The sequence below is a fragment of the Chelonoidis abingdonii genome, chromosome 3 (genome assembly GCF_003597395.2).
Source record: "Chelonoidis abingdonii isolate Lonesome George chromosome 3, CheloAbing_2.0, whole genome shotgun sequence".
Classification (NCBI taxonomy): Eukaryota; Metazoa; Chordata; order Testudines; family Testudinidae; genus Chelonoidis; species Chelonoidis abingdonii.
The window spans coordinates 212,362,387-212,377,048 of record NC_133771.1 but is presented as its reverse complement, the minus strand read 5'-3'; the positions used below and the strand labels follow the sequence as shown (position 1 = coordinate 212,377,048).

Genomic DNA, 14,662 nt, shown 5'->3' with positions numbered 1-14,662 from the left:
CATCAGTAGAATGGGGATGAGAGTCTTACCCAAGTGCTCTGAGATTTTTGTACAAAAGGTGCATTCAGAGCAAGTGTCCAAAGATTGTGAGTGATTTAATGGCGGTAAAGCACATGATGTTATGTGGGAAACAGGGTGTCCCATGCAAATCATGTGATAAACATGTACCACTGGGAGTGTAGATCCTCAGCTGGTGTAAATCAGCATCATACCAATGAAGTTAGTGAAGCTACGTGTGTTTTATCCCAGCTAAGAATCTGGCCCAGGGCCTGATTTTCATAGGTGCTGAGCATAGGGTGACCAGACAGCAAGTGTGAAAAATCAGGACAGGGGGTGGGAGATAATAGGAGCCTATATAAGAAAAAGACCCAAAAATCAGGACATCTGGTCACCCTAGCTGAGCACCTACTATTCTAACTCAACTCAAAACACTGGTGAAAATCAGGCCTCACAATAACACCCCACAAAACCTTCTGGGGCAGGGAACATGTCTGTCTCCAAGTGTTGGATCTTTCTGAGTAACAATAACATCTGTCACAAAAGTTGTTACATCTGACTTTTGTCAATTTACACTTGGCTTCACTTTTTAAAGTAGAAACTTAAAGGTTAGCTTTTTCTAGTCACCACTAGATGGCCCTCATGTTCCATAGCTTATTTCCAACAGGGCCTCTCGGAGATGGGAGAGGAGAATGAAAGGGCCACTGGATATCATGCTGGTAATAGTCAGTGGTGGCAGTCTTTCCATGCACTCTTACTTTAAATGGATATCAGCAATTTACTGGCTTCCCTGCTGATTCCTCACTGTCACCCTCAACCACAGGCCTCATTTCAAAATCGTTTTCAGCCAGTGGAACAGTATCACTTTGTAATGCGCCATGACAAGATGCTGTGGCAACACGTCAGGAAGATAGCTGGGCTTCCTTGGGTTGCTTATCCTGAAGTCTTCTGCCAAATTGCCTGCTTTCTCCATCCCTTGGCGTCATCCACCGTTCCTGTTCTGCCAAAAAGTCATATCGTGTAACATACCTGACAGCTAGGAAAGAGGCCCCACGGTTTTTTCCCTTTGGCTCAATGTCAGACCACGGCTGTTGTTAGAATGTGACCCTGTCAAGTCCGGCACTGCGTAGGTGACATGCTTACAGTAACCTGGGACCAGGGCATCCTCCCAGAATAGCTGAGTGCCAACATGCCACCATGTCAATGCCAGAGCTGTACTTCTCTGGGCCATGTGGCCTGCAGCCTCAGTCCATAGCCACTCTACAACTTGACATCCCAGGAAATGACTGTGTGTTGTACTTGGTTTCAACTTTTATTAGATGGGGGAAACTTTTGCTCAGCCATTCTAAAGCTTCATGGCTCTTTATTTGCCCTCATCTCTACACAACATGAAGAGAAACGGTTTCATTAGGAAAACACCATCATGAAAAAGCACTATTATGGTACCAGAGAACCACCAAGGGAAAGGGAAACCCCAGTGAAACACCCCCTTAGCCTGCACACTCTGTAAAGAGCAAACCTCTCTTTCTTTGTAATGTACGCCAGTAACATTGGTTATCAGACGATAACGTGGCTGTGATATATCATGCACACCACAGGTTATTGCTCTACTCACCAGGGTTGTATGTGGCAACAACAGTTTCAGGCTACGATGTTTTGGTGTGACAGGACACGCAAGCACGCACACTCATCTTTGTGAATAAAAATGAAAATAAGCCGTGGGCCACATGTTTTGGCCTAACAACTTTGACAGTGGCCCAGATCCTCAAAGTTACAAGCTGCATGTGTAACTAACCTGATGCAAAACCTCAAAAGCAAAGAAATGAAAAATTAAGCTACCTAGCAGGACATCCCCTTTTTCCCTTCACCCATCAGCACAGAACAGTGGGCATCCCTTTGATATAGTTCTGGGGCAGCACCCACTCGCTTCTGAGGTATGGGGGTCTGGAAAGCCAGCATCCCTTGTGGGGCAGAGTTAAGGTGATGGTGTATTCTTTGTCAGGTGGTTGTCTCTAGGTAGAAGTGGGGTCTTAGAGGGGAGGAAGGCAGGCTATGTATTTTAAGAACCAAACAAGTGCTACCTCTGAAATCTGACTCTGTTTGACCTGTGACAAAGTTCCTCCTCTACCTTGGTGGGTCCTGCACTTATTGGCAGATTTGCTTGCCTCACAGATTCACCCTGTGGGTCAGGAAACAGCCAGTCTCTACCTTCCCCTCTGGTAGAAGCCACAGTCCAGGTCAATTCTTCCTGTGTTTGATCAGGAGTTGGGAGGTTTGCAGGCAATCCAGGCCCGCCCTCTACTCTGGGTTCCAGCCCAGGGCTCTGTGGACTGCAGTTGTCTAGAGTGCCTCCTGGTACAGTTGCGTGACAGCTACAACTCCCTGGGCTACTTCCTCATGGCCTCCTCCCAACACCTTCTTTGTCCTCACCACTGTACCTTCCTCCTGATGTCTGCTAACGCTTAGCACTTTCAGCCCCAGGCAGTATGCCTACTCACTCTCAGCTTCTTGCATGCCTCTTGCTCCCAGTTCTTCCACGCACTTCTCTCCTCTGGCCTGCCTGAGTGAGCCCTTTTCTAGCTCAGAGGGGCCGTATTAGAGTCAGGTGCTTAACAGCCTCACCTGACTCTAGCAGGTTTATTGGAGTCAGTGTTCTCATTAGCCTGGAGCAAGCCCTGCTCTGGTCACTCAGGGAACAGAAACTGTTAATCCAGTGGGCAGTATATCTCCCTTCTATACTCGGCTTTCCCAATGGCTGGGTCTATCACAGACCTAACAAGGCTTTTAATGCCACTAGAGAAACTGTCAAGCAGATGTCAAATATTTAACTATTTTCCTTCTCCCGATCCCTATTCCCCTTTACATGCATTTAACAAATGGTAATTGACATGCCCTATTGATAGCAAGGAGCTGCCAAGGATCAGGCTTGACTCTGGCAAAGGTACAGAATTTAACCCTGAGGCCCAGGAAGGATGATAATGTCCTAGTCCTTTGAAGTGAAATCCCAAGAACAGACTTTTGTAGTTTGTAGCCATGAAGAATAGCCCTCTATGGAAGATATTCGTGAAGGAAGAGAGAAGAAGCCAGAAAGAAAATAATATATTGTTTAAGGTACCAGAGAGTTCTGTTAAATGATCTGTCGAGTCCTGGTCTACACTATGAGTTTAGGTCAAATTTAGCAGAGTTACGATCGATTTAACCCTGCACCTGTCAAATGAACTACTGTTTTTTTCGACTAAAGGGCTCTCTAAAATCGATTTCTGTACTCATCCCGCGACGAGAGGATTAGGCTGAAATCGATCTTGCTGGGTCAAATTTGGGGTAGTGTGGGATAGTGTAGTTGCAATTCGACGGTACTGGCTCCAGAAGCTATCCAGCGTGCTCCATTGTGACCACTCTGGACAGTGCTCTCACTCAGATGCCACTGGCTAAGTAGACAGGAAAAGGCCCCCGAACTTTTGATCTCATTTCGCTGTTTGCCAGCCGTGGCATATGCGGTTGATGCAGACTCATCAGCAGAAGTGACGCATGATGGAGTCCCCAGAATTGCAAAAGAGCTCCAGCATGGACCGACGGGCGGGACGGGATCTGATCTCTGTATGGGGAGATGAATCCCGTGCTATCAGATACTCTGTTTCAAAAGATCGAAAATGCCCAAACATTTGAAAAATCTCCACGGGCATAGACAGAGGCTAATAACGGAGGACCTGCAGCGTGCGCGTGAACTTAAGGAGCTGAGTGGAAGACCTACACAAAAAACAGAGAGACAAACGGCCACTCCGGGGTCAGAGTCCCAGACATGTCGCTTCTATGATGAGCTGCATGCCATTCTAGGGGGTGCAGCCACGACGACTCCAATCCTGTGCTTTGACTCTGTCAATGGAGTAGCACGCAACAGGGATGCGGGTTTTGGGGACATGGAAGATGAGGAGGAGGAGGTTGAAGATAGTTCACAGTAAGCAAGCAAAGAAGCCAGGAACTGTTTCTCACCCTGGAGACAGTACCCCATGAACCAACCCAAGGCTGCCTCCTGGATGTGTCAGGCAGACAAGGGACTTCTGGTGAGTGTACCTTTGTAAATATTATACATGGTTTAAAAGCAAGTGTGTTTAATGATTGATTTGCCCTGGCATTCGCGGCCAGTACAGCTACTGGAAAGTCTGTTAATGTGTCTGGGGATGGAGCGGAAATCCTCCAGGGACATCTCCATAAAGCTCTCCTGGATGTCTCCCAAAGCCTTTGCAAAATGCTTCTGGGGAGGGCAGCCATATTCCATTCTCCATGGTAGGACACTTTACCACGCCAGGCCAGCAGTATGTAGTCTGGAATCATTGCATAACACAGCGTATGGTCCCAGTGTTTGCTGGCATTCAAACAACATCTGTTCTTTATCTCTTTGTGTTCTCCTCACGAGAGTGATATCATTCCTGGTCATCTGGTTGAAATAGGGTGATTTTATTAATGGGACATTCAAAGATGCCCATTCCTGCTGGGCTGTTTGCCTGTGGTTGAACAGAAACGTTCCCCGCTGTTAGCCACGCAGTGGAGGGAGGCGTGAAGCAATCATCCCAGAGAACTGGGTGTGTGGGGGGGTTAGTTGGGTTTGTGCTGCACGTTAACCCAAAAACCGCAGCCCCTCCTTTTAAATTGCCAATCCATTTTAAATGGCCAACCAAATGGCTGCTTGGTATGGGAAATCAGGGCACTGCTGTTTGAAACCATTCCCACATGTTATGAAGGTTAAAGAAGCCAAAAGACAGTGTCTTACCATGGCTGCTTGCGAGCCAAATTCTTGCCCTGCCCTGCGTGAGTGATCTCACACCAAACCAGCATACTCCAAAAGAAGCAAAATGCGACCTCGTATCGAATGCACATGTGCTCTGTAATGTTAACAGCAAGGTTTACCATGAGAGAGTCTATCCACTGTTCTCTAAAATGTGTCTTTTTAAGTATCACTCTCTCTTTTTTTCCTCTACCAGCTGCAAATGTTTCAGTGCTCACAGTATCTTCTTCTTCCCAGAGGCTAGCGAAGATTAGAAGGCAGAAAAAATGCACTTGCGATGAAATGTTCTCTGAGCTCATGCAGTCCTCCCACACTGAAAGGGCCCAGCAGAATGCGTGGAGGCAGACAATGTCAGAGTCCAGGAAAGCACAATATGAATGTGAGGACAGGTGACGGGCTGAAGATAATAAGTGGTGGGCTGAAGATGATAGGTGGCGTCAGCCTGCAGACAGAAGGCAACAGGCAATGCTGAGGCTACTGGAGGAACAAACTGATATGCTCCGGCGTATGGTTAAGGTTCAGGAAAGGCAGCGTGAGTACAGACCGCTGCTACAGCCCCTCTGTAACCAACTGCCCTCCTCTCCAAGTTCCATAGCCTCCTCACCCAGACGCCCAAGAATGTGGTGGGGGGCCTCTGGGCACCCAACCATTCCACCCCAGAAGATTGCTCAAGCAACAGAAAACTGGCATTCAATAAGTTTTAAAGTGCAGTGTGGCCTTGTCCTTCCCTCCTTCCCCACCCCGCCTGGTGCTTCTCTCCTCCCGCACCCCTCCCGGGTGGCAGTTATCCCCCTATTTGTGTGATGAATTAAGAAAGAATGCATGAATATGAAGCAACAATGAGTTTATTGCCTCCGCAAGCGGTGATTGAAGCAGAGAGGAGAGGGTGGCTAGCTTACTGGGAAGTAGAGAGAACCATGGGGGGGGTGTCATCAAGGAGAAACAAACAGAACGTTCACACCGTAGCCTGGCCAGTCATGAAACTGGTTTTCAAAGCTTCTCTTATGTGCACCACACTCTCCTGTACTCTGCTAACCGCCCTGGTGTCTGGCTGTGTGCAATCAGCCGCCAGGTGATTTGCCTCAACTTCCCACCCCGCCATAAATGTCTCCCCCTTACTCTCACAGATATTGTGAAGCACACAGCAAGGAGTAATAACAATGGGAATATTGATTTCACTGAGGTTTATCCAAGTTAGTAAACTGCGCCAGCGTGCTTTTAAATATTCAAATGCACATTCTACCACCATTCTGCACTTGCTCAGCCTATAGCTGAACAGCTCCTGACTATTGTCCAGGCTGCCTGTGTATGGCTTCATGAGCCATGGCATTAAAGGGTACGCTGGGTGCCCAAGGATAACTATAGGCATTTCAACATCCCCAACAGTTATTTTCTGGTCTGGGAAGAAAGTCCCTTGCTGCAGCTTTTGAAACAGACCAGAGTTCCTGAAGATGCGAGTGTCATGTACCTTTCCCGGCCATCCCACTTTGATGTTGGCGAAACGTCCCTTGTGATCCACCAGTGCCTGCAGCGCCATTGAAAAGCACCCCTTTCGGTTGATGTACTTGCTGCCCTGGTGCTCCAGTGCCAAGATAGGGATATGGGTTCCATCTATCGCCCCACCACAGTTAGGGACTCCCCATTGCAGCAAAGCCATCCACTCTGACCTGCACATTTCCCATAGAGTCACTACCCTTGATAGCAGCAGCTCTTTGATTGCATTGGCTACTTGGATCACAGCAGCCCCCACAATAGATTTGCCCACTCCAAACTGATGCCCAACTGACTGATACCTGTCTGGCATTGCAAGCTTCCACAGGGCTATTGCCACTCACTTGTGAACTGTGAGGGCTGCTCTCTTCCTGGTATTCTTGTGCTTCAGGGCAGGGGAAAGCAAGTCACAAAGTGCCATGAAAGTGCCCTTAAGCATGCGAAAGTTTCGCAGCCACTGGGAATCGTCCCAGAAATGCAACACTATGTGGTCCCACCCGTCTGTGCTTGTTTCCCGGGCCCAGAATCGGCATTCCACATCATGAACCTGCCCCATTAACACCATGATGTCCACATTGCCGGGGTCCGTACTTTGAGAGACGTCTGTGTCCATGTCCTCATCACTCTCGTCACCGCACTGCCATTGCCTCCTCACTTGGTTTTGCTTTTGCAGGTTCTGGTTCTGCATATATTGCAGGATAATGCATGTGGTGTTTACAGGGCTCATAATTGCCGTGGTGATCTGAGCGGGTTCCATGCTTGCCGTCCTATAGCGTCTGCGCTGAAAAAAGGCGCAAAACGATTGTCTGCTGTTGCTCTGATGGAGAGGAGGTGACTGATGACATGGCTTATAGGGTTGGCTTACAGGGAATTAAAATCAACAAAGGGGGTGGGTTTGAATCAAGGAAAAACACACACCACTGTCACGCAGAATGGCCCCCTCAGGGATTGAACGCAAAACCCTAGGTTTAGCAAGCCAATGCTCAAACCACTGAGCTAGCTCTCCCCTCATTATTCAGAGGGAGGGAGGGAGGAGCAAATTAATACAAATGAATCCAAAACAAATCTGGTCTCTTCCTTGTTTTGATCCACTCCATCTCTCTTATACATCTTAGGCTGGCAGCAGACAGTGCAGTACGACTGTTAGCCATCGTCATCTCCTGGCTGCTCATCAGAAGACAGTGCAGTACGTCTCCATGAGATGAAACTTAAAAAGAGAATGACCTGGAGTCACTCCCATTTATGTCCAGGCGCCCCTGACAGACCTCACCAGGGTCTGCCAGGAGCAGCCATGTCTGCCCAGGCACCGCTGACCGACCTCACGAGGTCGGCTAAAAGAGCACCCAGGAGACGACGACAATGGCTACCAGTTGTAATGCACTGCCGGCTGCCAAAAGGCAATGAGCTACTGCTGTGCAGCAATGCAGTCCCATGTCTGCCAGCACCCAGGAGACGTATGGTGACGGTAAGCTTAGCAGACTCCATGCTTGCCGTGGTATGGCATCTGCATGGGTAACCCAGAAAAAAAGGCTCGAAATGATAGTCTGCTGTTGCTTTCATGGAGGAAGGAAGGGAGTGGGGGCCTGACGACATGTACACAGAACCACCCGTGACAATGTTTTTGACCCATCAGACATTGGGCTCTCAACCCAGAATTCCAGTGGACGGCAAAGACTGCAAGAACTGTAGCATAGCTACCCACAGTGCAATGCTCCAGAAGTCGATGCTAGCCTCGGTACTGTGGACGCACTCTGCCGAGTTAATGGTCTTAATGGTCTCAAGTGTGGACACCCACACAATCGACTGTATAAAATTGATTTCTAAAAAATTGACTTCTATAAATTCGACCTAATTTCATAGTGTAGTTTCTTGCTATATACCTAGTTTAAGAAATATGCTAGATATGACACAAAAAGGTATGATTGTATGAGGCCACTGTTAGAATGCCGAGAAGCATCCAAAAATAAAGCTGCCAAGCCGTGTGAGCAGAAAGATCACTGGAAAGTTTAAAAAAAAACCAAAAAAAAAACCCCCACCCCTTCCCCTGACTGATTTGCAGCTGTTCTGCAAATGAAACACAAAATCTAAACACTATGAGGTTAGATGCAAAGCGGCTTTTGATAGCCACGCTTCCTTTGGATAAAAAATAAACAAATAAATAAATGAAATGGCTGGGATGTTGCATATGTGCCTTTCTGCCTTTGGGAGATAATTTTTTACAATATATGGAGTTGTTAGTTTATTGTTCAAAAAGCCACTTTCTTGTGCTTCATTATTGTCAAGCCCTGGAAGTAACAAAGCAGCCTTTGTTGGTTTCACACATCATTGCTGTCAATTACATTGCTTTTATTCTTGCCTGGGTGTGGAGGTATGAATTAGATTGAAGACAAGCTATTTTTCATACATTGCAGAAGGCTGACCTTGCAGTGTTGAGATTACAAAGCACAAACAAGTTGAGGCAAACTCTTTGCTGGAAGTCTCAGGGGGAGGGACTAGCTATGCACATGGAATATGTACCCAGTATGCAGGCACGCACATGCTAACGGCAAATTACAGCCAGGAAACTTTAATGTTGCCTAGTTACAGTCACACAAATTCTGGAATTGCAACCGTTCATCTTCTCACCACGACTTGACTTTACAAATGTATTAAAGTGAACACAAGAAGATTTCACTCTCCCTTTCCCCTGTTTAGTAGAGAATCGTTTATGTTAGGTAACATATCCAAGACAACAGTAATGTATAGATGAAAACAACATTTATGCAACACGCAGCTTTGCTCTGGGAAATGTAGCTTTTGCATTTCCTGACTTTGTGCGAGTTTGGATGAAAATATGCCATTTAACTGCTGTCGTTTTTACATTACAATTCTTATGCTAGCATTGTTTCCATTTGTGGTCTGATTTTCAGCCATTCTGAGCACCTACACTTCCCACAGCACATGATGGAAGCTGAACAGGGAGCACAGCTGATAACCAGGCCATTGGCTTCTAAATCCATGGTTAGGGTGCTATATAAGTGGCCTGATTTTCACAACTGCTAAATATTTTGGTGAATTATAACGATTGGTCACAAGGTGTTATCAATGAAACCATCTTGCAACCTCACCAGTAGGGTTTGGCACTAGTACCCACTAAATCCCATGAGTCTGTGTGCATGTATATGACGCATAGTAACGTTTTGTATTCATGAATTGATTTCCTTCCCACAGGGGCAAATCATGTCCCTTCTTGAGTATGGAGGGCTTTCTGGTAGCAGAGCCAGAGGACCAAGGGGATGGGGGAGGGGGGGGATGACTCAAATTTGAGGTAGGAAATGCACTGATCCTTCCATCCTCTCCCCACACAGGGAAACAAATCAGGACTAAGCACCCACTCCATGGCCTGACCGGAGGCCCAAGCTGTGGGAGTATGTCTACACTGCAGTGGGAAGCAAGCTTCCCAGCTTGGGTAGACCGACTTGTGCTAGTGGGACCTGTGCTCGTGCATTTCTGGGGGAATGAGGGGTCCGAGCTTGGGTGGCAAGCCCGAGCCTCCACTGGTGCCACAACATCCACGCAGCAATTTTCAGTGGGCTAATGTAAGCCCCACTAACACAAGCCTGTCTACCCGGGCTAGGAGGCGCTCTCCCAGCTGCAGTATAGATGTACTGTGGGTTTCAGAGTTACCACCCCATTGAGATGAATAGGGCTGTTCACTCCTCTCAGAGCTATTGTTTCATGCTCTCTACAGACTCAAGTGAGCACTGCTGTATCAATTACACCTGTGTTGCATTTTTAAGCTTTCCTCTGCAACCAGGAAGGCTAGAAGCAGCTTTTTTTTTTTTTTTTTTTTTTAAAAAGACGTTTGGTGTGACATGACTCCTGGAGCCAGGGCACAAGATTATAGTGCCTATGTCTTAATCTGACCCCAGTGACAATCCTGATGAGGACCATAGGAGACACTTAGGTTTCCTGAGCAGAAGCACCATCATAATAACCTTCAAAAACTTACCACAATGAGTGCAACAACAGACAGTGTGTAGTAGGTTGAATCTCGCAGCAGACTCCACCATGACAGTGCAATCACCTGAGAAAAATATGCAAAAAGGAGTGAGCCAAGCTCTCCTCATCACAAGTTCTCTGTGTCAAAGGATGAACTGTCATTTCATAGTGCAAGCTGGCCCCATACATTAACATGTGACAAGGGAAATCCAAGTTTAGGAATGCATTGCGTTTCTGAGAGTGCTGTCCAGAGGCACAAAAAGGCCAGAGGTGAGACTGAATCTCTGGCACCTAAAGGTGGCAAAGTCATGGTAATGGAAAGTACTTGCATTGCTTATCCAGGGTCACATTCTGCTCTCAGTTACTTCTAGGCAGGTCTAATCATCCCTGTGCATCAGCAGGTTTTTTAATAGCTGTAACTGAAGGCAGAACTTGGGCCCAAATCGTTTGGTTAGGAGAAAGTCACAGTTCTAGAGTCCTGTAAGACGGGTGGGTGGTAGAAGGATTGAGTGTCCAATCCTTTGAGGTATTGATTGTCTGTTAAAAACTTTGCAAGCCCCCTGAGAGAGCTTTCGGCATCCTGTGTGACGGGCTCAGCACCACACAATATCCCGATTTTAAAGGGGAAAGCATACTTTCCCCTTTATTTTAAATGGAAGGCATACAGATAGAAAACTGGGAGGATGCAGGGGGCCCTGGTTCTCTGCTGCCTCCCAGCCTGCAGAGCCATTTACACGAGAGCTTCTCCACCTTTTCGGGGTCAGGACCCTTTGAGGGCCTGCTGCAAGTCAGTAAATAGGCTGGAGGTGGGGTGTTGGGTCCTGGCCCCAGGGGGCGCAGCGGGAGGCCCGGGGGTCTTTGTTGTAGATCCCACCCTGCAGTCTCCCCACAGCAGCAGCTCCTGCAGTTCCAGTCCTGTAGGGCTGGTTGGGCTCGGCTCCTCACTCTGGGTGTTGCAACCTCTGTGGTTGCAGGTGCTGCTTAGATTTGGTCTTGAACTCCCTTGCGTGGGAGGGGGCAGCTGGGCCAAATCTGTGTGAGCACAGTTGTGACCTGGTGCCACAGTTGTGACAGTGCCACTCACTCAAGTTTGATCCAGCCCCCTAGCCCCGCATCTTCTTGACTAAGGGATGGTTGGGCCATATCTGAGTGGTGCTGTAACCCTGCAGAAGGCAACATCCAGAGTAGGGAGCTGAGCCCAGCTAATCCGGCAGGACCGGAGCCATCGCGTGAACCTTTTGAAATGTTCTGCCTCCCCACCCCAATTTTGGGTGGTGATCCATGGATTGAGAAATGCAGACCAACACTGTACAGAAAGTACCTCCCACCCTAGGATCTCCAAGTATTCACCAACAATAATTTAACTTCAAAAGAGACCTGTGAGGAAGGTTACATGTCATTTTGTGAAGAGCCCACAAAAGGAGTTTTGCTCCAATGCATCTGAGATGCAGCACAGCTCCTAATGCAGTGTGGAGAGGAGCTGCCTTTTGTAGATCTTTGAAAATGCACCATGCTGGGCATTTTGGTGGTGTGTTGCCAAACACCTTCAGACACACACGATTGGTGCAAAACAGTCAACTAGTTACACACTCTGGATGGGATTTTCAAAAGGGTGCAAGTGATTTAGGCACACAAGGCACAGAAAAAGTCAATGGGATTCAGGAGCACAACTATCAATGGCAGTCAATCTGAACTGTGCTTCTAAAAGTCATTTAGACACTTTGAAAATCACAACCACTCTTCACAAACTTTTGCAAACCAACAGAGTTTGAAGTCCTGGACAGTGAAACTCTCTTATTTTTTTTCTACTTTTTTATTACTCCTCTCTCTCTCAAAAAAAAAAGTAGGAAATCTCACACAAAATACTGTGTTATGGTCGCAAAGTTAAGCACTGAAAAATCAGGAAATGCTAAAGTAACATAACCTTAACTCTGCCCCTTCGTGCATATCTCATACTATTTAGTCTTGAATTGTATGGTCACATATGCAAGTAGTATCATATAATATGAAGATGACTTTTCCTATACACTTAGATAGTTAAGTAGACTCTCGTAGGACTGTGTATTATGACTTTGAGTAGGACAGGAAAACAGAAGTCATGAAAGTCAGAGTTTAAGGCCAAATGGAACACCAGATGATTTAGTCTGACCTCCTGTATATCACAGGCCACCACCACTCAACAACCAAAATTAGACCAAACTGTTACAGCCCAAAGAAGACTACACTATCATGTGCCACAGGCAGAGAATACGAGGGACTATCTTGCACCAATGCCCGAGGTCCCCTCAGTGGCAGGGAGCTGACTGAATGAGATACATCCAGATAATCTTGACAAGTGATTTACACCCCTGGCTGCAAAGGAAGGTGAAACCTCCCCCTCACCCTCAAGGTCACTGCCAACCTAACACAGGGGGAAATTCCTTCCTGACCCCACACATAACAACCACTTAGACTCTGAGCATGTGAGCGAGAACCAGCCAGCCAAGTACCCTAGGGACAGAATGCATGGTGCCACCTCACAGCACTGGCCCTGTCCAGGTCCCGTCTCCAACATGGCCATCTCTAATGATTCAGAGGAAGGAGACCCAATCCAGAGTACATTGTATGTCTGTGGGGAGGAATTCCATCTTGACCCCTCCAGGAGTCTGGCTGAAACCCTTAAACATGAGCTTTCAGGAACAGAAGGTGTAAACTGGAAGTGAGACCGAGGGCTGTTGCACCCTGTCACCTATCATCACAAGCAATCAGGACATACAATCACATCCATAAATTGGTCTAGCTCGCTCTTAAAACGAATTAAGTTGTTGCCCCCACAACTCCTATTAGGAGGCTGTTCTAGAACCTCATCCCTCTGATGGGTAGAAACCTTCTTCTAATTTTCAGCCTCAATTTGTCCCTGGTCTATTTGTTCTTGTGCCAACATTTTTTTTTAGCTTAAATAGCTCTCACCTTCCGTAGTGTTTACAGAGAGCAATCATATTTCCCCCCCCATCAGCCTTCTTTTTGCTAGGTTAAACGAGCCATTTTTTCCAGTCTCATCAGATCAACTCTCCATTCCTCTGGTCATCCTAGTAGCTCTTCTGTACCTTTTTCTTTGAATTCATTTCTCCTGAACGTGGGTAACCAGAGCTGTACACAGCATTCCAGTTGAGATCTTACCAGTGCCATGTACAATGGCATTAGTACTTCTGTATCTCTACTGGAAATGCCTTGCCTGATACATCCTAGGATCATATTTGCCTTTTCCACCATTGTATCATGTTGGTGGCTCATGGTAATCCTGTGTTCCGCCAACACAGCTAGGTCTGTCTTCTCCTCTGTTGCCCCAGCTTGTGGGAGAAATTTTTATTATTAGATCTTAAGTGCATGACCTTAGTATTGAATTTCATCTCATTTCTATGACTCTGGTCTTCAAGGTCATCCAGCTATTCCTGTATAATATTCTGATCCTCCTCTGTATTGACAATGCTTCCCAATGTCATATCATCCACCAATGATTTGCTGATAATAAAGTCATGTATATGAAATGAACACAGTATACAATATCTATAGGTGCTCCATATTAGTATATAGGATAGAGTAACAGTGAAAATTTGCTACAGATACAGACTACATAGAATCTCACTGATTTCAGTGGAGCTCCATGAGATGCAGCAGTTTGTTTTCCATCAGAGAGCAGGTTGCAGAATTGGGAGCTAAGTTTGCAGGGATATTAGCTTGTCGCTAACTGCCTCGGTCTCTGAATTAAACCTAATTAAGTCTGCAAAGTACCTGGCTACAGAGTTAAATTAGAAGACATGTAAAACATTAAAGCTAGATAAATTCCAATTAGAAACAAGGCACACATTTTTAACAGTCAGACAAATCATCACACTCAGTGAAGGGGTAACTGGGTGAAATTCTCTGGCCTGTGTTATACAGGTGATCAGACTAGGTGATCTAATGAAGCATAACAACTCAGAAGTTATGAGATGATATCAACACAATAACAACTGAATGAGTTAATCTGGAAATATCTAGATCAAGTTCTTAGAACAGGGATTACTTACCTTAGAAGGTGGTTGAATTTAAGATTCAATTCTTGAGCAACACACACATTTTCAAACTGTGTGCAAGGTCATTGAAAATATTTTTATAATATTTCTCAGAAACAGAAAAGCCTTTCTTTAGCTAGGTCACACTGGACAAACACACTTGGGGAAAGATCAGATATACTACCAAGTCTTATACTCAGAATCTCCTTTTTGCAAGGCTTACATTTAAAACAGCATAACTCTGTCACAATCAGAATTACAGTCCAAAGGCAAAAATCAGTGGAATGATCCCTATAACACTAGGCTCTCACATTTTTGACTGAGCTATTAGTATTTTAGCTTTCATAGTTCATCCATTCTCCTGAGCTTTGGACAT

General features: G+C 46.3%; 1 protein-coding gene across 3 annotated transcripts in view; it reads right to left on the bottom strand.

Moving 5' to 3' along the window:
• The window catches only part of SLC24A3 (solute carrier family 24 member 3), a 357,605-nt gene that overhangs the window by 59,560 nt on the left and 283,383 nt on the right, over positions 1-14,662 (bottom strand). For all 3 annotated transcript variants that reach the window (XM_032795892.2, XM_032795894.2, XM_032795893.2), the window contains exon 7: positions 10,263-10,337. In XM_032795892.2, coding sequence (XP_032651783.1) covers positions 10,263-10,337 — 75 coding nt within the window. The remainder of the gene's footprint in view (positions 1-10,262; positions 10,338-14,662) is intronic.